The 24,714-nt window shown below is 48.3% G+C and overlaps 1 protein-coding gene across 3 annotated transcripts in view; it reads right to left on the bottom strand.

Moving 5' to 3' along the window:
- Window positions 1–6,102: 6,102 nt before the first annotated feature.
- The window catches only part of RDH10 (retinol dehydrogenase 10), a 28,637-nt gene continuing 10,025 nt past the window's right edge, over window positions 6,103–24,714 (bottom strand). Inside the window, exons 3-6 of one of the 3 annotated variants that reach the window (XM_036338527.1) lie at window positions 11,711–11,809; window positions 9,048–9,193; window positions 7,561–7,692; window positions 6,241–7,473 (exon numbers count right to left, since the gene is read on the bottom strand). In XM_036338527.1, the coding sequence (XP_036194420.1) occupies window positions 7,350–7,473; window positions 7,561–7,692; window positions 9,048–9,193; window positions 11,711–11,809 (501 nt within the window). In that variant the 3' untranslated portion in view covers window positions 6,241–7,349. Of the gene's footprint in view, window positions 7,474–7,560; window positions 7,693–8,894; window positions 9,194–11,710; window positions 11,810–24,714 lie in introns of those variants that run through there. The other 2 variants (XM_036338528.1, XR_004972523.1) reach the window with 2 other exon arrangements.

Below are 24,714 nucleotides of genomic sequence, written 5' to 3'. Positions count from 1 at the left end.
AAGGGTACGGTCTTTTTTTTTTAGTTTTATTCATTTCAAACGGGCCGGATCCGGCCCGCGGGCCGTAGTTTGCCCACGGCTGGGCTAGAGATTCCAAATCAGGGTGTGCACGGGGTTGGTTCCTCTTTGGCGGCTCCGAGGGAGAGCTCCTTGCCTCTTCCTAGCTGCATCCTCGCCGGCAGTCCTTGGCTCGTGGCCTCGTCACTCTAGTCTCTGCCTCTGTCGTCACATGCATTCTCCCTGCTGTCTCTGTCTCTGTCTTTTTTTTCTGCAGAAAACTTTATTGTTACCACTGGGCCCCAGGCATGAGAGAGGGCTCCAGGGGGGAGTTAAAAGGCTGCCTAGTGGTTGCAGGGAGAGGCTCAGGTAAAAGCCAGACACCAGGGGGACAGAGAGGAGCCCCTGAGAGGCCTTGGGGCTCCACAGCCTCCTGGTGGTGCTTGAAGGTGACCCTTTGGAGGAAGCACTCGCCCAGCGCAGCCAGGGGGCGGCCTTTGGAGGTGCATCAGGTGTCGCCCATCTTCTTGATGAGTTTCACCTGCTCACCCAGGAAGTGGATCTCCAGGAAGGCACAGAGACGAGGGTCTGTGGGGTCAGAACCCAGGGCCTGCAGATCCTAAAGGGCCTGGGTCAGATTCCTCTCCAAGGCCACAGCAGCTTCCATGGCATCCTGAGCTTCACCCCACTCATCTTGGGGAGGCTTCAGCACGTCCTGAAAGAGGGGGTGGCCTCCACACTGGTTTCGTATCTTTAAGAGCCGCTGGGAGCCCTCTCAATTCTCCTCGGCCAACCCCCCAGGGCCACATGGTCACTGTGGAAACAGAAGCCCAGAGAGAGGTAGGTGGGGGAGGCCCGCAGATGCAGGCTGGCCGGGCGGTTGATGGGGCCTCAGCCCCGGTCGCATGATTCTGACAAATTTGGGAGCTCTGACAAATTGCTCGGCAATAAGGAGTTAAGCTCAAAAAACGGTGTTGGCTGCTCTCGGGCGGAGGATGGCTGAGATTATTCCGTGTTGGAGGGTGGTCGGAGGCTGCAAGAAGGGGCATCATTGGGTCTGTCAAAGGAAGAGACAGATGGGGTGGGGCACCATCTCTTAAAGGGTGCCAGTGATTGGGTTAAGGCCCCCCGGGGTAATGGACCTAATTATGATCGCAAAATGGTCCTGTTTACAGGAACTGAGAGTTAGGACAGCATCATCTTTTGGGGGGACACGAGTCAACCTGCAATACTGCGCTCTTAAATGGGTGCTCTACAGCTGCAGGACGCTGTGTGCCTGGAGTGGGGGAGGGCAGGGCCCCCACCTGCCGCTGGCCTCCTGCACAGAGCCGGCTGGATGGGGAGACACACACCTGTGGGCAGAGGCCGGGGTGGAGGAGCCAGGCTCTGGCCGCCGCCGTGGGGGAGGGGAGGCCTGCGGGTGGTGGCCAGGTGGACCACCCAGGAGGTGTGGGCAAGGCGAGGGGGCATTTCTCATGGCGGCTATGAACACACATCTCTCCCTACAGCAGTGGTTCTCAATCTTCTGGCCTTTTAAATACAGTTCCTCATGTGGCGACCCCCAACCATAAAATTATTTTCGTGGCTACTTCATAACTGTAATGTTGCTACTGTTATGAATCATCATGTAAGTATCTGATATGCAGGATGGTCTTAGGCGACCCCTGTGAAAGGGTCGTTGGACCGCCAAAGGGGTCGCGACCCACAGGTTGAGAACCGCTGCCCTACAGCATGGTTTAAATCACCCTGACAGGAAAACCCCCAACTCAAACCTGGGCTGGAGAGGCTTTGTTTTTCTTGCTAATCGATTCCCTTGCTCTTGGCTGGTGGTTAGAAAGGTTTCAACAATTACAGCTAAAAAGCTTGTGAGAAGCTCCTGGGAGACAGCGCAAGTTGTCTACAGAAGCAGAGCAAGTTAAAGGAGAAATAACTACTGAATGAGGAAGAGTCTAGACCAGCGATGGCGAACCTATGACACGCGTGTCAGAGGTGACACGTGAACCCATTTTTTTGGTTGATTCTTCTTTGTTAAATGGCATTTAAATATATAAAATAAATATCAAAAATATAAGTCTTTGTTTTACTATGGTTGCAAGTATCAAAAAATTTCTATATGTGACACGGCACCAGAGTTAAGTGAGGGTTTTTCAAAATGCTGACACACCGAGCTCAAAAGGTTCACCATCCCTGGTCTAGACTAGTGATGGCACATTCTCAGGGCTTTCCCGGAGCGAGAGTCGTAGAAATGGGCTAGCGTTGTGAGATGGCCACGGTCATGTAGGAACAGGGAGCCCGGGAAGGGTCATAATTAAACGTACCTAGGGCTGCTCAGCTGGCGTGGCTCAGGGGTTGAGAGTTGACCTATGAACCAGGAGGTCGAGGTTCGATTCCTGGTCAGGGCACATGCCCAGGTTATGGGCCCGATCCACAGTAGGGTGTGAGCAGGAGGCAGTCAATCGAGGATTCTCTCTCATCATGATGTTTCTCTCTCTCCCTCTCCCTTCTTCTCTGAAATCAATAATAATAGTAAACTTAAAAAAAAAAAAAGTACCCAGGACTGTGGTCCCACGCTCTGCCTTGCCGTTCCCTGGGAAAGCAGTGATGTCCATCTTGACCCGGGACCGGCCCGGAGCAGGTCCTCGCCGTGCCTCGCCAGCGGTGAGGTCAGCGCGCCAGGGAACCAGATAGGAGCCTGTCTGGTTGCGCAGACTGATAAGAAGTGCATGGTGCCCCGTCTTCATGGCTTGTGGAAATGGCGCACTTGAAGTCACATGTATCCATTGGGCGACCCTGAACTGTGCCTTGTTTTTCCCCCGAGGTTCCCAGGGACCATTCGTTGCCTGCAGGTCTCAGCAAGGCCGGCTTCCGCAGCCACGCTGACAAAATTGCCAACGAGCGGCAGGGTTCCCCAGGAGGAAACTTCCCCCTGGTCGCGGGAACAATGGACCCAGTGACTGGCCACCCGCGTGCCTGCCGGTGAAAGCTCCCGTGCTATCTGGTAGCACTGACCTTCACCTTGGGGCCGCGGCCCCGGAGCTGGCCACGCAGACTCTTTTTCTTGGGTCAGGCTGGGGTTTCTTAAGGGTGACTCAGACTGGAGATTAGGTCCAGGCAGAGGAGATAACTGTTTCTCTCTCGTCTGGCTTCTCCCCTGGAGGAGGAAGTCCCCCTCCTAACTTGGTTCCGACGTCACCTTCCATGACTTGTCTTTTCACTGGCTCCCTCTCATTCCCCAAGTTTGGGTCCCTGGACCTTCTCATTCTGCGTCTCCTCCTTCCAGGCTCACTTCAGAGCGTCTCTGCAGGGGGGTCCAGAACCTTAGCACCGGCTTCTTTCCGGGGCACAGGGGCGAGCGGCCCCGCCTGCCTGTTCCTGTCATCTCCATGCAGAATTTCTGGTATCAGATGCACGGTCCGATCTGCTGCTCCCACTTGCTTAGGCTCCTGATGAGTGTGCTTGTCAGGAAAGTTAAGTCCCGCCCAGCTGCGTGGCTCAGTGGTTGAGCATCGACCTATGAACCAGGAGGTCAGGTTCAGTTCCTGATCAGGGCACGTGCCCAGGTTTTGGGCTCGATCGAAGTATTGGGCGTGCAGGAGGCAGCCGATCAATGATTCTCTCTCATCATTAATATTTTGATCTCTCTCTCCCTCTCTTTTCCTCTCTGAAATCAATAAATATATATATTAAAAATATATATAGAGAGAGAAAAGTTAAGTCCCCTGTGCAGCCGTTGTCATTGGTCCACACACTCTCCGGCCATCTCCTTTCCCCTCTTACCACCTCCCTGCCTCAGCTTCCCTCCCAACTGGTCCCCTGGCTTCCATGTCCCCAAATTCTTCATAGCCACTTGCCTGATTCTGTTAACCTCACAACTGCTCATGTCGCTGCCAGCAAATGCCGCGGGCAGAGCTTCTCTCTTCTCTGTCGAATGAAGCGCACCGGTCCTGCCCCTGGAATGAAGGCTGTTTTCGAGACAGATGGGACTTCCTTAGGGAGTGCGTGGCGTTCTCTGCTCCCGTCCTATTTGAGGTCTAATGAGTGTGATCTTGCTGTTCACTCTCCGGCCTTTCCGGAGACCCTGTTCCTGGGCCCAGCCCTCCTCCTCCTCCTCGCACCTGTTGTACCACCAACCTTCAAGGCTCATTGCAACAGCCACCTCCTGCCTCCCCCTTGCTGAGACCTCGCCGCACTCTGAGGCTTCGTTTGTAGCATCAGCACAGAGAGATACTCAGATGTGACCTTGTGCATTCCCTGTAAGCTCCCAGAGCCCCTGGGACAGGCCCTGGGCCCGGGGATGCCTGGTGTGCTTTCCTAAGGTGCCCCGGGGGCCAAGGCTGTCTGCCTGCTCAGTGGCCCAGGGTCCCAGCCCGGCAGGCCCATCCCAGCCTTGCTTTCTCAGTTCCTCTTTTTAAATCAGACACAGGCAATAGATTTGGCACAGAAAGATCTACCCTGCTTCCCCAACCCCCACTGATTTTAAATTTTGTCGGAGGCAAAAGCAAATATCCAAGGTTCAGGTCAACGCCAATTTGGAAGTATTTCTGCCAGTTGGAAAAGAAAACTTTGAAAAAGACATTTGACTTTTTTTTTTTTAACTTGGGAAAATTTTGAAAGGTATAGCCTTTCAAGGAAACAGGATACTTAAAGAAAAAAAAAAAGAGAAAGAAAGAAAAGAAAAAAACCCAGCCTGGCTGCACGCAGTTGAGCCCTGTCAAGCTCAGCTAATCTCCTGTGACAGAGCAGCAGACCTAGCAGAGCAGGGGGAACAATGGCTGGAATTTATCTCCACCGGCTTCATAATTCCTGGGTCCCACTCAATGTGATTATCATTAAACCGACTGAAAGGAGTGTGTGTGTGTGTGTGTGTGTGTGTGTGTGTGTGTGTGTGTGTGTGTGTGAGAGAGAGAGAGAGAGAGAGAGAGAGAGAGAGAGAGAGAGAGAGGGAGAGGGAGAATGCACTCTCACACAGCTGGGAGACAGAAGTGGTCTCCCTAGGGGTCAGCCTTGAGTGCAGTGGCCCTGAACAGTGGCCTGACTGGGCCAGATGACAGCAAAGAGAACATATGCAAAGTCAGCAGTAATGTCAAGTGGGGGTGTAGAGGAATCATCAGCAAGAACAGTCGCCTTGGCCATTACTTGAGTGAGCAACAGCAGTACGCAGGCTCGACGGCAAAAGAGCTCACGTTTGGGGAGAACGATGACCATGCACCCAGCGTTAGACCGAGACTGTGACACGGAGGGAAAGAACTACATCGCCGCAGAGGCCTGGAACCCTACCCTTGCATTCACTGTATCCCCTTCCAACTGCACAGCTAGGGAAGTTGGACAACGTTCAAAGGAGAGCCATGGATGTAATTAAACTAGGCTGGGACGTGGGAATTGAATTCTACACAAAAGGGAAATGAACTGGGTTTATGGAACTCAGAGATGGACAACCTTACAAGGGTAGCAACAAACAAAAATAGCAATAGCTTAAATGACAACACGGGAGAATTAAAATTAAACGTAGGGAAGTTTCCTTAGTCCTGCGATGGAGAAATGGGTCGCTTGAGTAGAATGGATTTCTCCAGGGTGGCTGGCGGGTGCTGGCTGATGCAGGCAATCCTGAGTCACCTCGGACACGTCTCTGCCCACACTGTTCTGAGGCCACTTTAAATACTTCTTTAAACTCAAGATGGAAATGAAGAGGCAGCCTGGTGCCTCCGTTGTCTCAGTGGCGTGCGGCTTGGTTATCTTTGATAAAGAGAACTCCCAACATAACATGAAGCCACTCCTCACAGACCAGCGATGGGGACAGGCACTGCGCAGGACTGTCCTGTGTGGACACAGAGCAGATTTGATCTGTGCGGGGCAGGCCGACTCAGAGGGAATGGGCTTCTTTTTCTTTTCCCACTTTTAGCATAAACAAGGCCCTGATAAGGGATCTAATCCAAGCAATGGTAACAGTGGAGATTGGCGTGAATGGCATCCTAAGCTGTTCATGTCTGTTCCCGACACCATCCCATTCAAGCATTTTTCTTAAGGCGTGATATGGCAGAGAAAAAAAGAACATGATTTTCCCTACGACATTGCTGATAACTAATAAACCACACACTCAGTTGTATGTAAGTTAATTCTTTAAATTTAATCAGTCCTTTATAAAACTTCCCAATTAATTAGTAAAAGATGGCTTATTTTAATAGCCTTAAACATTGGTTGCTATTTAAACAAGACATTCTAAAAAAAAAAAAGGCAATCACATAATAGTTTATAGTCATTTACAAGTGGATGGTATACATTTAGATACAGAGGTAGAAGTTCACTTTTACAACGTCTCACTAATACACATTTACCAAATTCAAGGCACAAAATAGTTTGCTTTACAAAAAAATACTGTAAAAATGTCATTTGCTGTTGTACAAGGTGAATAAAAATTTCAAAAGAATCTTTACAGCCTTCCATATGTACTCCATAGTGTAAGATCCCCCCCCCCAACACTCATCATAGTTGGCACAAAAATGGGGATTTTTTTAAAATTTAGAAGTCCCCATTTTTAGAAACGTTCTCTTTGCTGATCTGCTATGTGTTCTAGATAAAAGTCCACCCAAAGAAAGGAAACAGCGACTTCCTGAGGAAAGGGCACGTTCTGTATGCAGCAGAATTCATAGGTAGGAAATGCATGATCTTTTTGGGATAATTCGGTCCCCAGTGATAGGTACTTCAGGAAAGGTTTCAGAGAGAAAGTTTAAAAATCCAGCTAACACTTTAGTCGTTGTGACCTTAAGAAAGAGACCCGATTATCTTACCGAAACAATCAAACATCACTTGATTCAAACTGATGGAGATTTCAAAATTCCTTTTTAGAAGAGCTATATAAACACCACGAGAGGCTGCACAGGCTGTGCCAAACGGAAACTGAGGAAACGGGAGAAAGCATCGCACTATCGGTCCTTGGAGTTGCAAGGGAGTCAACTGACTAGAGTTTAATGACAAGAATTAATGAACGCTATGGGAATTAAGAAAAACCACACACATGAAACACACTGTAGTTATCATCTCTAGACTTTCTGCTCATTAAAAAAAGTCACGGGAGCCTGGAGACGCCACACAGTGCTTGTCTGAAAGAACTGACTGGCTTTAGGGTTCTGCCTAAAAGGGACCCCACTGGCAACACTCGACCTCACTTTTGCTGATCGCATTTTTCCAAGTACTCTAGTCGGTTAATTTACACTTTATTTTTTAAAAAGTTGATTAATAAAAAAAAAAAAGTCCACTCGAATTCAGAATCCCGAGAATGTCCGTTACTTGATGTGATGAACGGAAACATCTTGCTCGTCTTCCGAGGGAAACGGCGCTCCGCCCAGAAAAGATCCTCAGATGCCGTTTTTCGCCTCATTATTGTTTGTGGCTTGTTTTCTCTGAGCGATAAAGGGGTACATACACTTGTCCGCTCCGAGGAACCGATACATGCACACGACCGCTTCGAAAGGGAGGATGCTGCAAGGGAAAGCACAGCGGTTAGCAAACGCGAGGCGTGCGCTCCGGCAGGGTGGCCCGGGGGCGGTGCCCGGGAGGGACCGTTACCTCTTCATGAAGGTCACGATGTACATGAGGCGGGGCGTGCAGACCATGGGCTGGTCGGTGAGGATGGCCCGCATGGCCTGCTGCACACAGTAGTCGGGCTTCAGAGGGGGCAGGAACGGCTCGATCTCCTTCCTGAAAGTTACGTGATTAAAACGCAATGAAAGCTGAGCACACCACAGGCAAGCCTGCACTTCACTTCACAACATGAGCAGCGATGTTATCTGAGCGACAAGATTTTGCCTCAGTTTTCACTTCATTTTGCTTTTGTTTTTTTTTTCTAAATTTTCCTACTATGAACAGGCAGAGTCTGGAAAACAAGTTTAAAAAAGAGGGCAAAATCTGCTTTCTCTAAAGTGAGTCAAGTTTAAATGCCTTAAATTATTTTTTTCTTTCAACATAAAAAGCAGAGGGTGTTTGGCATAACAAACACTGAGCCCAAATGAGATGCCGGAGTGGTGTGCAGGGCAGGGCAGGTAGTGGCGTGTGAGCCCTGCACAGCCTTCCGGAGGCAGCAGAAGCCCTTCCTGGGCGCTGGCCGGGAAGCCAGGTGTGTTCTCCAGGGCTCACGGACATGACTTGCATTGACTCTGACCTTCAGCTGAGGTCAGCACGGCGCGTGTTGAAATAGCCAACTGAAACGCGTTAGTCCTTTCACTCTCCTTTGTCCCACCACAGCTCTGGACACCTGCCCTGATGCTAAGTAGGAAGCAGAGCTCCTCAGACCCTGAGCAGCTGATTCCTAACAAAGAAGGAGGGAAAACCACACACACACACACACACACACACACACGCACGCACACGCACGCACGCGCGGGGAAGGTCAGCCTGAGACTGCAAGGACTGAAGTCACCTTCCACCTGCCTCCCTGCTTGGTCAGGTTCAGGATGTGACCAACAGGGCACGTGTTGGGTTATCTCCTTTGCCTTTCAAATGCATCCAACAGAGGTCTCAAGCACGTCATCGCAGGTACCCTCTTACTGACTCGCGGGGTTTATGCTGCTTAGCAAAGTCAGATGCGACTTCACATTTAGACTCCCACCTGCCTCCTTTCATTCCTAGTAAACCGAGCCGTTTCTTCTCATTCTGGACTGAATCTGGCTACATACACCCTCTGCAGAAAGGACCTTCCAGGCCTGGAGAGTAACTCCCCTGACACTGACATTCCCACTCGGTTCTAAGGAAGTAAACACCTCCTAAAGAGGGGGCCTCCAGGGCACTCCTGGGAGCTGCGTCTCCTCCACGAAGGCCCGGAGAAGCCATGTTCTGACGCTTCTAGACGGACGTCTGCTGGGTGGCACAGTGTGGCACAAGACCCGCCTGTTCGTCTCATTCACCTCAAAGCCTCTGACCAGTGGAAATTATAGGTTATCTGTCAAATGAGAGTCCAAGTGCAAGCCGACGTCTAGGATCCAATTTCACGTTTTCCCGATATGGAAAGATGATTTTTAAAACACTTTTTATCAGCAGTAAGATAGGTTCTCACGGACCTGATCCGGCAGCCTCGGAACATGCCAGTGTCTACCAGGTACGGGCACACCAGTGTTGTCTTAATTCCGTCCTTCTCAGCAGCCTTTAACTCGTGGCTCAGGGATTCGTGGAAACCCACGACTCCGAATTTACTGGCACAGTAATCCTGTTAGTGGGAGAGAGGAGGGCAAGAGCTGAGTACACCGAAGCCCCAGACCAAACCCAACCTTCTCCCGGGCCCATTGCTCTGGTTACATGTTTGCTACGAAAGGTTACAGGTGACTAAGCAAAGAAAAGGAAAGCATTTTAAAAGACAGATATCTGATGTGGTTCAGTGCAGAAATAATATTTTCAAAGCAACAGCAAAAACACATGAACACTTTCTGCCACATCAATGAAGTATCAGATTACTTGGGGGAAGTTACCACAAAGGAGTCTAGGAGAGCCAGCGAACTGGAGTTAGAAATGGAGAGAGGTTCACTTTGAAGTGTCTGGAAATTTTACAAATGGTCTCTTGTTCCCCAAAGGAAACTGAGAAACAGTTAAATTAATGCTAGGAGAACAGAGGTGAGTCTAGCTTAGGTTATAAGTTGTTATGACCTGATTTTCTTTTTCGGGTGAAGTACAAGTAAAAATAACTATACCTGTGAACTTAAACTAGAACTCAGCCTAAGGAAACATGGTATAAGAATAAAGTTCTCCACTACCCAACATTAAACTTGGGAAGGCCACGCAGAATGCGGAAGTCGTCTAGTCTGTGCCCATCTGCGTGGGGCGATGCTTTCAGTGTTAACCCTACAGGCACCCATAGGAGAACAGCACGGGACTGTACATGCACACGCTTTCTGGTTAACAGCACGGGACTGTACATGCACACGCGTTCTGGTTAACAGCACGGGACTGTACATGCACACGCTTTCTGGTTAACAGCACGGGACTGTACACGCACACGCTTTCAGGTTAACAGCACGGGACTGTACATGCACACGCTTTCTGGTTAACAGCACGGGACTGTACACGCACACGCTTTCTGGTTAACAGCACGGGACTGTACATGCACACGCTTTCTGGTTAACAGCACGGGACTTTACATGCACACTCTTTCTGGTTAACAGCACGGGACTGTACATGCACACGCTTTCTGGTTAACAGCACGGGACTGTACACGCACACGCTTTCTGGTTAACAGCACGGGACTGTACACGCACACGCTTTCTGGTTAACAGCACGGAACTATACACGCACACGCTTTCTGGTTAACAGCACGGGACTGTACATGCACACGCTTTCTGGTTAACAGCACGGGACTGTACACGCACACGCTTTCTGGTTAACAGCACGGGACTATACACGCACACGCTTTATGGTTAACAGCACGGAACTATACACGCACACGCTTTCTGGTTAACAGCACGGGACTGTACACGCACACGCTTTCTGGTTAACAGCACGAGACTGTACATGCACACGCTTTCTGGTTAACAGCACGGGACTGTACATGCACACGCTTTCTGGTTAACAGCACGGGACTGTACATGCACACGCTTTCTGGTTAACAGCACGGGACTGTACACGCACACGCTTTATGGTTAACAGCACGGGACTGTACATGCACACGCTTTCTGGTTAACAGCACGGGACTATACACGCACACGCTTTATGGTTAACAGCACGGAACTATACACGCACACGCTTTCTGGTTAACAGCACGGGACTGTACACGCACACGCTTTCTGGTTAACAGCACGGAACTATACACGCACACGCTTTCTGGTTAACAGCACGGGACTGTACATGCACACGCTTTCTGGTTAACAGCACGGGACTGTACACGCACACGCTTTCTGGTTAACAGCACGAGACTGTACACGCACACGCTTTCTGGTTAACAGCACGGGACTGTACACGCACACGCTTTCTGGTTAACAGCACGGGACTGTACATGCACACGCTTTCTGGTTAACAGCACGGGACTGTACATGCACACGCTTTCTGGTTAACAGCACGGGACTGTACACGCACACGCTTTCTGGTTAACAGCACGGGACTATACACGCACACGCTTTCTGGTTAACAGCACGGGACTGTACACGCACACGCTTTATGGTTAACAGCACGGGACTGTACACGCACACGCTTTCTGGTTAACAGCACGGGACTGTACACGCACACGCTTTCTGGTTAACAGCACGGGACTGTACACGCACACGCTTTCTGGTTAACAGCACGGGACTGTACATGCACACGCTTTCTGGTTAACAGCACGGGACTATACATGCACACGCTTTCTGGTTTGAATGTGGTGTGGAGGCCAGTTCCACACACTGACAAGGCAGGACCCCTCACATCTGCTAGAGCCATCTCATCTGACGAGCTGACACAGACAGGTAGCTCACTTTGGTCAACCTTGGGCCTCACTTATCTGCTCCCTGTGACACTGCCCCTGCCCTCCACGGGCTTTGTTCTTGAACCTGTGTCTTCCACCATCATCAAGCAAAAAACTGCTAGCGGGCACGGGGCACACAGAGGACTGGCCCAGCGCCTTCCCTTCCCGCTGCTCCCCGTCACACTAGCCGGCCCTGGGACACCAGGCAGAGGGCAGCAGGTACTCTTCTTAGGATGTGGGGGTACTCGTCACCAGAGAATGCGATTCAATGAAGGAAATGCTTCCCATCTGACAAACCTCGACTCCAGCGGTACTGAACAGCCCCAAGGAACTCGCGACTGTCACGATATGACCGTGATTGATCTCCAGCATCGTGGGAAGAAAAGCCTTCGTGGTCTGAAAGAAAAGGGAGAGACAGGCTTCAGAACTGACACGAGCAGCTTCCTCTAAAACCCAACCCAACAGCATGGAACAGAGTTCACACTAACCAACAAGGAGACGATCCCTTCAGAGCTGGGGTAACCTCGCACGTGTCATTGGCATGGCCGGCCTGTTATAAGCCGTGACCAACAAGACCGTGACCCAAGACCCTTTGAAGACAGTGTCCAGATGAAAAGAAAGCCGTTCGTATAAGGGTCTCTATCATTTTTTAAGTGAGTGTTGTCTGCTGATCTAAACGACCCCCAGGTCAGAGTCTTCTTATGCTCAGGACACCTAAGTGCAGCTCTCATGGTCTGGGAGGGCCTCCAGCCGCCCCACAAACAGATGTCTTGTGTTAAGTTTACCTAATGGACACATCTGAGCAGTGACAAACCATGAATGCAGGGGTGTCCCAGCAGTCCCTTCCAGCACGCAAAGCTTTACTGCCAAGTGTGCTAACAGGAGGTGAAGTATTTTCATATGTAAGAACTGGGGAAAAGTATAGAATCATTTTAATGAAAACTGTCATAATGCTAACCCTGCATTGACAGAAACTTCTCACTGACCGCACTGCACTGAGGGCTGTGCAGGGGGGTGGCTTTCCCACGGAGGCAGGTGACGGCCACTCAGGTAGCAGAGCACTGGGCTCCAATTCCAGGAAGGGGCCTCAATGAAGTCTCTTCTCCTTCAGGCTCTATTGCCTTTGAGATGCAAGGCCGTATTTTTTTTTTACATTACTTCAAATTGCTTAAGATGATCTATGAACTACTCTACCAGGCTCCCAACAGTTTTATAACCTGCTTCTTAAAAGAAAGCAGCAAAGAGCAATCTGTCTACTGTTGAGTTATAGCCCATTGCCAACACAGCTTCCCATGATTTATGAAGTTAAAAAACCCCAACGCTGCACACAATGGACTTTAAGAAGACCTGCATTCCCTTCTCAGAGGAGTTTCTGGCTAAGTGATCGCTGAATTTCTGCATAAATATCTAATGTGTTATCAAAGCTTTTGCACGTCCAAGATGAAAAACAGTCATTCCATCAATTTTGAAGTTTTCCCATGTTCCAAACCATGATGCACGCAGCTGGCCAGATGGAGCTTGGTGACATGTCCTAAGGTTTTCCTGAGTCTGACGCTGGCCCGGCATGTGACACCCCTCGCCCCCAACTCGGACCCCATCTGTCTGGGCCTCCGCTGCTGTCGCCCACGTCATGCTTATTCTCACCTGGCAGGGTTCACCCATGGCTCTTCCCTGACGCTCCACCCCCCGGGCCTCCTACGCACCTCGGAGCATACTATGCACCACAGTCCCTTCTGCTTCGAAGCGCTCATGTCACTGGGGCTTCCCAGGACCTCTCTATCGAAAGTAGTTGGGGTGTTAAGCCTTTACCTAATATTATTCTGTTCACCTTGACTTGGTCCATATTTCTTTAAGACACATAGTAGGTACAACCGTAACATCTGCTATATGGTATCTTGGTTTTGATGAATATGTCTAGCTAGCCCAGACTAGGCGAGAAGATACAGGTTCTTTCAGCGATGAAGGGAGATTCCCACGTGGTGACAAGCACTGGGGAGAAAGTGACGGGACTCCTTGTGTGCCTACAGACCCGCCGCAGGGCTGGGCGTGTGACAGCCCATGCTTCAGCTTGACTTTATTTCTTCGTAGTAGTAAGCAGGAATGGTCAGGGCAATGGTGATAATAGCTATGATTTTGGACTGCTTGATAGCCAAAAAGGGCAAGCTGTGGTGCTTTAGGTCATTACAGCTTCTCCTTTAGGCTCTATAGCTGACATATGGCTATTATATCACAGAATTGCAGTAAAGTAACATCACAAAGAGGCTTCTGTATTCCAACAGAAAACCTATCCTTAAATAAGCGAGTCTATGAGTGTTCTTGTAAGTATCTGGTTATAATTAATTGTCTCCAGATTTATACTCCAAAAAAATATTAAATTTATTCTTGATGTTATCCAGAAATCATTTTTAAGTATTAAAAGTTTGCTTAGTCTCGAAAGACGATAGATTTAGTATGAAGGGCCCTATTTTTAAGTTCTTAAATATAAGAACTCAATGTTAAATCCCAAGCAATTAAACACAGTGTAAGATACCACTAAGATATGCTACTTGGTGACCTGACAAATCCGAACGCCGACTGTGACCGCCACGTGGCCAGTGTCCCCCCGACTCTTGGTGGCTGGCCGCGACTACACACACAGACACTGAGCGGGTCGGCTCAACGACACCCCCTTGTTCACACGCCACAATGTTGCTTGCAGGTGTTAAATGACTAATCCAGGTCCCAGCACCATATGAAAGTAGGGGATAGAAGATTAACAAATTCCTAATGGTTTTCAAAGTTTAATTTCCTCTAAGTTTCTGAAACTGATGAATGTCCCCTCCTCTGAAATTAGTCTGGTGGCATTAACTTGTTCAACAAGTGTTTCTTGAATGCCGACTCCATGCAGGTTCTGTGTTCTGCCCTGGCCAGGGATGGGAAATGTCAGCGGGTCCCTTCCTGTCTGTGCAGAATTCACACTCGCCAGCGCCTCACTGTGTTAAGTCAGAACACCAAATAGAAAGCAGTTCTAGTCTAACCTTCACAAAAGCAGGGTCTTATGGCTGCTTTTTTTCTAAAAAAAAAAAAAAAAAAATGTCGTTTGGGCTTCTTCCCCTGCACCCTCTGCAACGTAGTTTGGAGGGATGTCAAAGCTGCTGGTTTGTATTTAAAGGGAAAAAGGAAAAGGAAAAAAATCCAAACATGGCTAAGTGACCATTTCTTTTCCAATTAATTGTGGTTGTGAATCGCTGTTTTCAGGGAAGTATGCTTCCCTGTAAGTAGCTAGTAAAGTGTGACATAGTTTGTTTCCATCTGAAGCTTTCTTTTGAGAGGGAAGGGTCAGGTCAATGTTTTGTTTAAAACATGTGATTTCTCGCCTAGTCAGGGACAGATCTGGCCTCTGTCAATGAAAGGCAATGTGTTATGGTATTTCTCACTCCAAGACCAAGGCCTAATATTCTTTATTTGGAAAAGTTTACCAATCACAGGTCTAATACTACAGTTACTACGACAACTACAAAATGCCAGGAAAGCGAGGTGCTGAGGGAAGTGGGATGCCACGTGGGCCTCGGAGTCCACACTGTCATCCTCCAGGGCTGGCGTCAAATGCTCAGCCCCTACTGTGCGCCGGGCCGAGGCCAGCCTGGGACAGGAGCAGGCGCGTAGGGACCACGCAGGTTTCTTTCTAACTCTGAGTTTGCAGGGCTCACGCTGGAGCCAGATCCACGTGACTGAGCACCAAGGCTGTTAATCATTTTCTTTGCTGCCTGAATGGAGGTGAGCAATGACCACTTGTGCATTATTTTCACAACCAAACCCCTGCCTTATGTCTGGAGCGCATTACCAAATAAACTTTGATCAGCACGGATTCTACCCGACTTTACAAGGGAAATGCGATAAATCAGTGGCTAGAAGGCACCTCACTTTCAGGAATTTCCCCAAACCCCGGACTAGTCTCTTTCCTAATGGCTCTTGCCCTCCCCAGCCTGGGAGATGACATCTGAGATAGCACAGCATGTTCCGTCCCTGACACCGTCTGACAGCGCACAGAAAGCTGGCACTTGGCAATGAATTATTAATGCACGCAAATACTGCAGCATGTATGAGATGGGGACCAGCGAAAGGTGAAGTGCTAGTTGCCATGACACCAGTCAGTTCAAGCTAAGGTTCGCGATCTTTCACTTTGTCTCAAAGAGTCATTAGCAGAACAGAAAGGACAAACCTGAAGCGCACACCCAACGGCTTAAGTACAAGCTCATGGCTGTGCTGCCATCGGTGCACCCAGGCGGGCGGCCCAGGCAGCCACGCGACACCAGGACCGTTCTCCCCTGGAAGGACGGGTTCCCTGGGGCAGGGGCTGGGCCTGGAAAAGGGGCCTCTGAGGCGAAGGAAGCAGAGAGGCTGGTGCCAATGGCAGCTGGCAAGGTTGGCTAAACGTTTAACCTAAGTCAGAGAGTCACAGTCCATCGCTATATCCTCTTACTCAAATGTCTAAGAAACAGAGGAAGATACCCAGCTTCTCGTCAGGAAAACAGGGTTGGCTCTTGATCTCAGGGCGGGGGGGGGGGGGGGGGGGTAGGGCACTTAAAATCAGTAACCAATGTACACTAATTGGTCTGTTCCGTGAGAGAATTTACAGGTAGAATGGACCTAGGGATTATCTTAACTGCAAAAAAAACCACAACTCTTAATAATGGTGCCTGGCTAAAAAGTGTGGAGACACACCTTTCCTTACCCATGATTAATTTTCCTCACGAGACTCCAATACTGCAGTTGGCCACCAGCTGACAGGGTTGCTATGTGACTTTATACAGAGGAGCCTAGCCAGTTTGGCTCAGGGGTTAGAGCATCGACCCCTGGACTGAAGGGTCGAGGGTTCAGTTCCAATCAAGGGCATTTACTGCGGTGGCAGGTTCGCTCCCCAGCCCTGGTTGGGGTGGGAGGCAACCAATCGATGTGTCTCTCTGCCCCCCCCCCCCCCCCTGCCCTTTCCACTCTTTCTAAAAATCAAAGGAAGAAATGTCCTTGGGTGAGGATTAACCAAAAACACACAAAAAAAACCACCAGAAGGAAAAGGGACATTCCTATGGACGCTGACATTCCTATGGAACCTCCTTAACAAGCCTAAGATCTCCCTGGCTCCTCAGGGGTCCTCTTCAAAGCACCGGGCACTTTGAAAGATAACTGTAAAGGTCATATTTACAATATAAACAAGAACTTGAACAGAAGGATGACTGGACAGACATGACATGTCCTATCTCGAGAAATCTCTGAATGTTAGGTTTATGCCAAATTAACCTCCTACAGTTCCTACCGCCCTGCTCATTCCCGTGCTCTTAATGACAGGCTGCAGCAGAGCCGGCGGCGGCCCTGTCAGGCCCAATCAGCCCAGAGCTAACAAAGAGCACCGGGGGAAACGTGGATCCCGCAAAGCCTGCTGGGAAACTCCGAGACTGACGTGTGGGCGAGACGCCTAGAACGTGCTTGCCGTACTTGTAAGCAAGTCCAAGTGAATGGGCACGAAGGGGAAAGCGAGGGAGTTCCCCAGCAGGAAGAGGCCTCATGTATTTCTGTGCATTTTTACAACTGTCCTGTAGTCAATTCAAGAGAAGGGGTGTTTTTAAAGAATCATTTTGCAGTGTTTAGCTCTCATTTGAATGTCCAAGAAACAGAGTGAACTTTCTAAAGAGACCCACGAATCATACTACAGTGAAAGGGTACCACCATCAGCACTTACAGTACAGTTTTCCACTCTATGTTGACAGTTTTTAGAATCTACAAAGAACAGCAACATATACAATTAAAGGTACTACAATCAAGACTCACTGAACAAAGAACATGTAACTGGAACCCTTAGGGTGCCCCCCTCCAGTGGTTCAACACCGCTCCCTGGGTCTTGCTTCTCCTGTCTACGTAGCTCCCAGAGAATCCCAGGGACCACACTGCTGTTGACAAGGCTCAGATGACATCTGGGGGCACTGTGCTCTGGAAACTCAGTCCCCGCTCCTGAAGAACTATGATTCAACAGCACAGACTTGTGAAGCACTGAAAATACAGTGAACTGTACTACAAAGGTTAAGAGGATGTCATTAATGTGTTCAGAGACTGAAAAATGGTGACATTCCTGCCACCAAACCCGGGAGCGGAGCACATGACTAAGCAAATACTATCCTGACCGCACTTCAGACATTGCACTTTGACGCAGAAAATGCTACTTGAAAATTTTCATTACAAAATTACCTTCAATTAGGAAGTGAAACCCAGATCTATGTTCAATACCAATATACCGACTTAAAGTATGCTGGATGCAGTTGACAGCACACATTCTGAAATTTATGTAACTGGATCCTGGCTTTTTTTTCTTTCCTAGTTGGGTGTGTTTGCAGACAGAAAGGGACACATTGTGCAATAGGGCCCCAAGATACCGAAGCCTGGAACCACTCTCTCAATCTTAACAAAATGTTCATCAAAATCTCAGATTGACACAAAATGTTCTGTCTTTAGCTACAGAGGAGGCTCAACATGTCATCATCGTCGACTTGTACCATCTACCGTCCTTTTTATGGCTGGGTTGAGGCCGCAGGATTAGCTCACATTTGCAGGCATCAGCAGTTAATCCTGCGCGCACACACACACACAGACACACACACACACACACACGCATGCACACCCACACACACGCCCATTCCTTCAGCTGCCCTGCAACCAAGAAGCTAATAAAAGAGCGAGGCCTTTCAAATGAACACCTTGACACCCCGAGTTATTCAGCAAAACTAAGTGTGTTCATTATGTTGCCTTCCCACTGTCGAGGCCTGGAGAGAACCTACCCTGAGGCGAAGACTCAGACATCCACATCCCTTACATTGAGCATGTGCCACGCAGAAACACCGGAGAGGAGGCGACTTAAAACTCAAACCTGCCTTTGGGGCCCAGAAACCACGTGGTCCCAACTGCCAATCACTTAGCCTTCCTCGTTACTTGACCTCCCTTGACTTAACTCATTTGTGAGATGAAAAGGAGATCTCCAAGTTTCTTAGCTCAAAAATGTTATGATGACGTATAGCCAATAATTCTTCCTTTGATTCCTGCCACGCTTTCAAAATACAAGTTGTAACACTGAGGTCTTACTTGCACAAGAGTCTCGTAAATGACTCAGTAAGTATCTCCCCATTAGGGCCCGCATCTGGTGAGCAGTAAGAATATCTAGTCATCACACACGGATAACTGGTCATGCCTATGCCTTAAAATAATCCAACAAATAATTCATGTCTCTTCTATGTTAAAAAAAAATTACAAGTTATCTGCAAAACAATCATCGCTTTTCTGCGTTTCACTCCAGCCCATGGAAGCTCGGTGTGTGAAAGAAACCATGAATGCTGAGCCCTGTTTCTGAAAGGCTGACCCTCCCCCTGCCGAGTCCTCCATGATCAAAGGAATGCTCCGGGAGCTCCCTCAGCTCAGGGCCCTCCCCTTCTGTAATAACTCTTTATAGAATCAGGAAAATAATCCACAAAATTGCAGCCAAACCGTCGGCTGAACAACAGGTTGTCATTAATCCCTTTGCTTTGCCCCGAACTTGAATCACATCTCAGAAATTATAAAGAAGACTGATCTTCCCAAGGGCAGGGCCTCCGTTCTGCTCTGGTGACTGTAACCACTTCCACGGGGCACGGCCATGTGCAGCAGGCCCGGCCACGCTCAGGCCTGAAGTGCAGGGCCCTGCTGCCCTCCCACCCCACCCCATCCCAGCACTGTCCCCAGGATCACCTTCCATCACCCCTTGTGTTTCATATGTGGAAACAGTTCAAATTCTTCTCTGATTTCTAGTTTTTTTTTCCCGGAGTCTTTTTAAAAACTTAAAATCTTAACCTAAATGTAAGAAATATAATCAAAAGGTTATTCCTGAAAACTTACTGTATTCTCAAGCCTGCATGATCACAACGTAGAATTTACTATGTGTGAGGGTCTGTCAAGTACCTGTATTGTACTGGGCATGTTGAGTAAATTCAAGGATTGTAGAAACCACCTTTTCTATAAATCAGTGGTTCCCTTCAAGCAAAGTTCCTTCTCAAACTCTGACGTGAACGGATCACCTGGGACCTGAATCGAATGCAGATTTCGACCCCGTAGGTCTGGGAGGGGCCTGGGTCTGCTTTTCCAACGTGTGGCCCGCTGCGTGGGCCCAGGCTGCGCACGAGTTCTGTGAGCCGGAGGCTCTGCCCACGCCTCAGCTCCCGAGGCTTCAGAGCAGTCCCTGCTAGCAATGCAGCGACAGAGGCAGACTCCTTTCTCTGCTCTGTCGAACCAGGATTTTAGGGGCTGGGAAGGCCGTTCTCCACGCCCCACACTCTTCTCCCCACAATGTTTATTAGATAAAGGCCAGTTCAAGTCCAAGGAGAGCCCCAGAGCTCTGGGGGTGCTCTGAGTCCGTTTACAGCCTCGCTGTATGCACACTGCCTGGGTCCATTTTAGCAGTGAGCAGGCTCCTCGGCCGTGGTCTGCGAATGCTTGTGTCCCCCTCAGGATTCATGTTGAAACCTAATCCTCAAGGCGATGGTATTAGGAGGTGATTAGGCCACGAGGGTGGAGCACTCATGAATGGGATGAGTGCCCTTATAAAGAAACCCAGAGAGCTCCCTCCCCCCTCCGCCATGGGAGGTTACAGCAGAGACAGCTGTCTACACACCAGCAAGTAGGTCCTCACCAGACACCCAACCTGCTGGACCCTTGATCTTGGACAAACCTCCAGATCTGTGAGAGATACATTTATTTCATTGATAAGCCACCCAGTCTGTGATATTCTGTTACAGCAGCCTGAACAGACTCCCGGTCCACATTAGAACAAGCTCTCAAAACTCGACCGAGAAGACTTCAAAATCACCCAGAGGCTGTGAAGGCTCGGCTTTCCCGACAGGAAATTCAGACCTTTAGGCCTCTGCATCTCTTTCATTTCTCACGCTCACCTCTCTAAAGCTGTCATGCTTTGATGAGCCTGGGAGAAAGCCTGGCCTAGGAAAAAGTGACCCCTTTAATAAAGGGGTAAGTGTGGACACAATCAGCCCGTCAGAACTGCACAATTTTGAAAAACCGTGATTAGCATTTTCTAAGGCAAAGCTTACAGAGTTATCTGGAATTCTGATCCCATAAGATTGTTATGTAACAGAATAAAGGTTTTACATTTTTCAGGAGATAATAACCTTAACAATGAAACTACACTAAAATCATGCTGTTAGTGACATTTTGGTCCCAAGTATTTATAGGACTTTGTTCAGCCAGTCCTTGTAGAAGAGCTTTTTTATTCACTACTTTTTGCATCCAGTTTGTCAATGTTGACACATACATGAGGAGGAGGAGGAGGAGGAGGAAGAGGAGAAGGAGGAGGAAGGGGAAGAGTAGGAGGGGGAAAGAGGCTGGGTAAGCAGGGATGCACTATTCTATTCTCAATGAAAATTACAGATAAGGCAGAAAAACACATGAATTGGGCTTTGGTAATAAAATTCTATTCATTCTTTAGTCTACAATTTTTGCATGCTTGTCTGATTTATGGAGCTATCTTTCTGGGGATATTAAGCTAGAGTTAATTAGCTATTGCTAAACTAACCATGCTAGTTAAAAAAAAAAAAAATTCAACGTTTGAAGGTGGATTCTTACATTCTACCACAGGACAAAAGCAGAAGTGACTCACAGGCAAGTCCAGGGGCTTTGAACATGTAGCCCAGGGAAGTACAGCAGGTCCTGGAATAACACTGATTCATTCAACATCGATTCGTTAACATTGATGAGATGCCCTAGGAACTTAACTCTTGATTATATCATTTGGCCTGTGACGAAGGTGGTTACATTATGCGCCGTTTTGCTTAAAGTCGCAGACCTTACTAACACTGCACTTTGTAGAGGCTTCAAACTAAAGCCCTAGGATGAGGGCCTGGGTCCTGGCTTCTTCCTTCCCCAGGGGTGACTGACCTTAGGCAAGTCCCATAACCTGTCACAGTTTGTTTCCTCACCCATAAAAATGGGGGTAAGTCTACTTAATTCCGAAGAATGTGCATGAAAGGGCTTTATAAAACTTAAGGGCTATATAAAAGCACAGTAATGCACACAAGGCTCATTAAGCATATATTTATAGGCTAGCTTGGTTATAAGTGCTATCTATTTTAGGTTATGTTGTTTTTTTCAAGTTCCTGCAACTCCTGGTTTCTTGCTATGTATGGCTCCCAGGCCTCCCTGCCCTCCACGCAGCACCAGACCACACTTCCGGCAAAAACCCGTCCTGACCCCTGGAAGCAGCCTCAAAAACACATTGCTGAGTGATTGTTCAGACACCTCCTCCTCCGGAGTCCCAGACGGTGCTGGGAAACACCCCAACACTTTCCCATAACACCCCCTTCTAATCCTTTTCTTTAGCCCTCTTTTACTAGGACCAGAAAACAACTGTTTTAAAATATCAATTACAAAGCGTGACGGAGAAGAGTCCGGCAAATGTAAAAACACTAACAGCACAGAACTACTTTTTGTATCTGCTGTTTCCTCTTTCCCAGGAGATTATAAAACTATCTTGTTTTAAAAAATCCTTGAGAAATCAGTAGGGGGCAGTATGTTAGCTACAATTTGCAGGTGGGAAATTTCAGGCTGTGGATTTTAAGTTTCACTTTGTCCTCAAAATACCCATGTGCTACACAAGTTACACCACCAAGTATTTTCCCAGTTACACCGATTTGGGGAGTCTGACTTTGAGCTCCATTGTTTAGAATGACACTAAGAAGCTGAACCACATTGATATTTTAAAATTCCAGTATTGAGCTATTTGAAGGAAAAGCAAGAAATGCAGACTTTATGCAAGCAGCAAATGAGAAACACTGTGGTTTCCCCAAACCCAAAATCGCCAGTGTCACGCAACGTTAACACCAGTGCCAGGGTTCACAGCTTTGTGTGAACTTTGAGAGCCTCACAGACCAAGCCGTGTTTTGTCTCCAGATGTGAAGTCACTGTAAGTGGCTTGTCAGTTGGGCTAATTTGACAGCACTCAAGGTTGCCGCAGTAATTGCCCTCACTTGTTAAATGTTCTCGCAGCATTTGCTGAAGTGCTGAAAGTTTTATCATCATTAGGAGAGGATATTCCATTTTCACCCCCTTGGTTCACTTCTTTTACTTTCAGAGCATTTTGGAAAATGGTCTCTGACAGGTGTGAACGTAAGTTTTAAGAGAATTGACAAATAAAGGAAAAAAAAAGAAAAAGGAATTCAGGAATGGGCCATGCTGGGTGGGATCAAGTAAAAGGTGTTAGCATTCCTGCTGTTGGAAGCATCCCCTCTAGGCTGAGATGGCGCAAGCCTTGTAAACCCAGAGACCCAGGTGACTGGGACTAGCTGGCCCACTGTCGGGCGAGGGTGACGAAATCCTGAGGCCGTGCTCTGACAACCTCCGCTCTGAACAGGGGTATCTCACAGAGTGTGGGTCACAGCACAGGGAGGCCCTCTCAGGCTCCCCACCACGGGGACCAGCTGCATGCTTTAATTGTCGATATGTATTCTCAAAGGGAGGATGAAAAGCCCCCTTCCTCCGAGTTATTTTCCAGTTATGCTTACAAGGGGTCTGAGCCTAGAAGGAGTTTTTAGGTCAGTTAATGGAAACTAGAAGAGGGATTTGTTCTTTGAATAGCTAACTTTGACAGTAACTTCTGAGATAAGAAATCACTAATTAAACCGAGAGATTTAACACATTTTTATCTTATCAGACTCAAAACACTGGATTTATTAACCCATTCAGTGGAGGCAGGGAATAGTTCCCATTTTTTAAAATCTATCAGAGTTTGTCATATTTCAAAGATTAGCTACAAAAGGCCCTTTATCTTGGGAAAATAACTGGTTGTGTGTAGAAGGAAATAAGATACAAATCCCCCCTGCCAGTACGCCCCCTAGTGGAATTTCAGCATAGTACAATTTGGGGGTCCCCCAATATCCTGGCTATTTAGGACTTAACAATAGCCACGCGCGGAAAGACTATTCCAAGTCCAGGGGTGTCACTGCACCTGGTCAGGAGCCTTCTGCATATGTCACTCACTGTGCATTCCAAGCCGAGCAAGCACACAGGACCACCTACACATCTATCCACACAGGCAGCTCTCTGGGCTAGACAGAGGCAAACTGACTACTTACCAGAATTGAAACAGGTTTAAATGTAGTTTCCAAGAGACAGAAATTTTAGATGAACCTGCTATTAACACCCCTTAACTCAAAACAAACTGAAATAAAAAGGGGGTTCCTACTTTAAAAATGCATTCTAACTCCCAAGTGAGGTTAAGACTACTGAAAGGGATTTTCTGATTGCCACATCTTAAGGGATATAATCATGATACTAAAGTAAATTCACTTGACAACCTGAAGAATGGCTAAGGTAAACACAAATTTAAAGGGAGAGAATAAAATGAGAGAATGTGGGCAGTTAAGCATTGGCCATTGGGTTTGTAGCTCTTCTGCTGGCCCCAGGGACCCAATCCTGCAGCAAGTGGGTAGGGACTCCGCCAGGCAATGTCCATTCAGTCTTTTGGGAAAAGCTATTCAATCTGTGTTAGCATTAGCACAGGTCAAAGAATGCATCCACCCCGACATGTCCTCTAGATACATTCTACATGGTTGGATGATGGCTAAAGTCTTGCATGGGAAAAGGAACAAATACCAACTTTGTTTCCAGAAATGAGATAAACAGCACATAATCCAACAAGAGGGCCATTCCCTGAACCTGGAACTGGAGTTGATTCTACAAGGACTGCCCCTTAATATATAAAGATACTAGTTAGTCAACATGAAAACATCTTGATTGTGTTTGTTTTTTCTTTCCCTGGAGTAGTGACCCATTGTCTGAACTATTTAGCTCTGTCTCCCAGTGAGACAGGACTCAAATGGCAGAGCAGCTGAGTGGCCAGGGCTCTTTCAGGGCACAGCCCCATTTGACCTCGTTTAGGGCAAACCAGGGGCTAAGTGATGAGCTTGAGGCAAGTGGATTCAGCTTGGGGAGGTCTGAGCTGCGGTGTTAATGAGCCTGGACTTCGTGCTGTGAACAAAATGGTCACGCAAGGGTTTGGGGTCGGTTCCAGTCAGTGTACCCTTAAGCAGGCACATCACAAACTTAAGTCTGCTTAGAAAACCCCAGGGTGCGGAGCAATGGCTGGAAACAGGGAAAGACATTGGGAGACTTTCCAGAGACCAGGCAAGAGTGACGGAAGCACACAGGTGGAGGCAGAGGGTAAAGGAGGGATCACAGCACACGGAAGCAACAGAGCAGTCAGGGCTGGGTGCCCCGTGCGTGCAGCACCAACAAAGACA

The sequence above is a fragment of the Myotis myotis genome, unplaced genomic scaffold (assembly GCF_014108235.1).
Source record: "Myotis myotis isolate mMyoMyo1 unplaced genomic scaffold, mMyoMyo1.p scaffold_m19_p_16, whole genome shotgun sequence".
NCBI classification, from domain to species: Eukaryota; Metazoa; Chordata; class Mammalia; order Chiroptera; family Vespertilionidae; genus Myotis; species Myotis myotis.
Note: the sequence above shows the minus strand (reverse complement) of the source record. Positions and strands in the feature narration are given on the sequence as shown.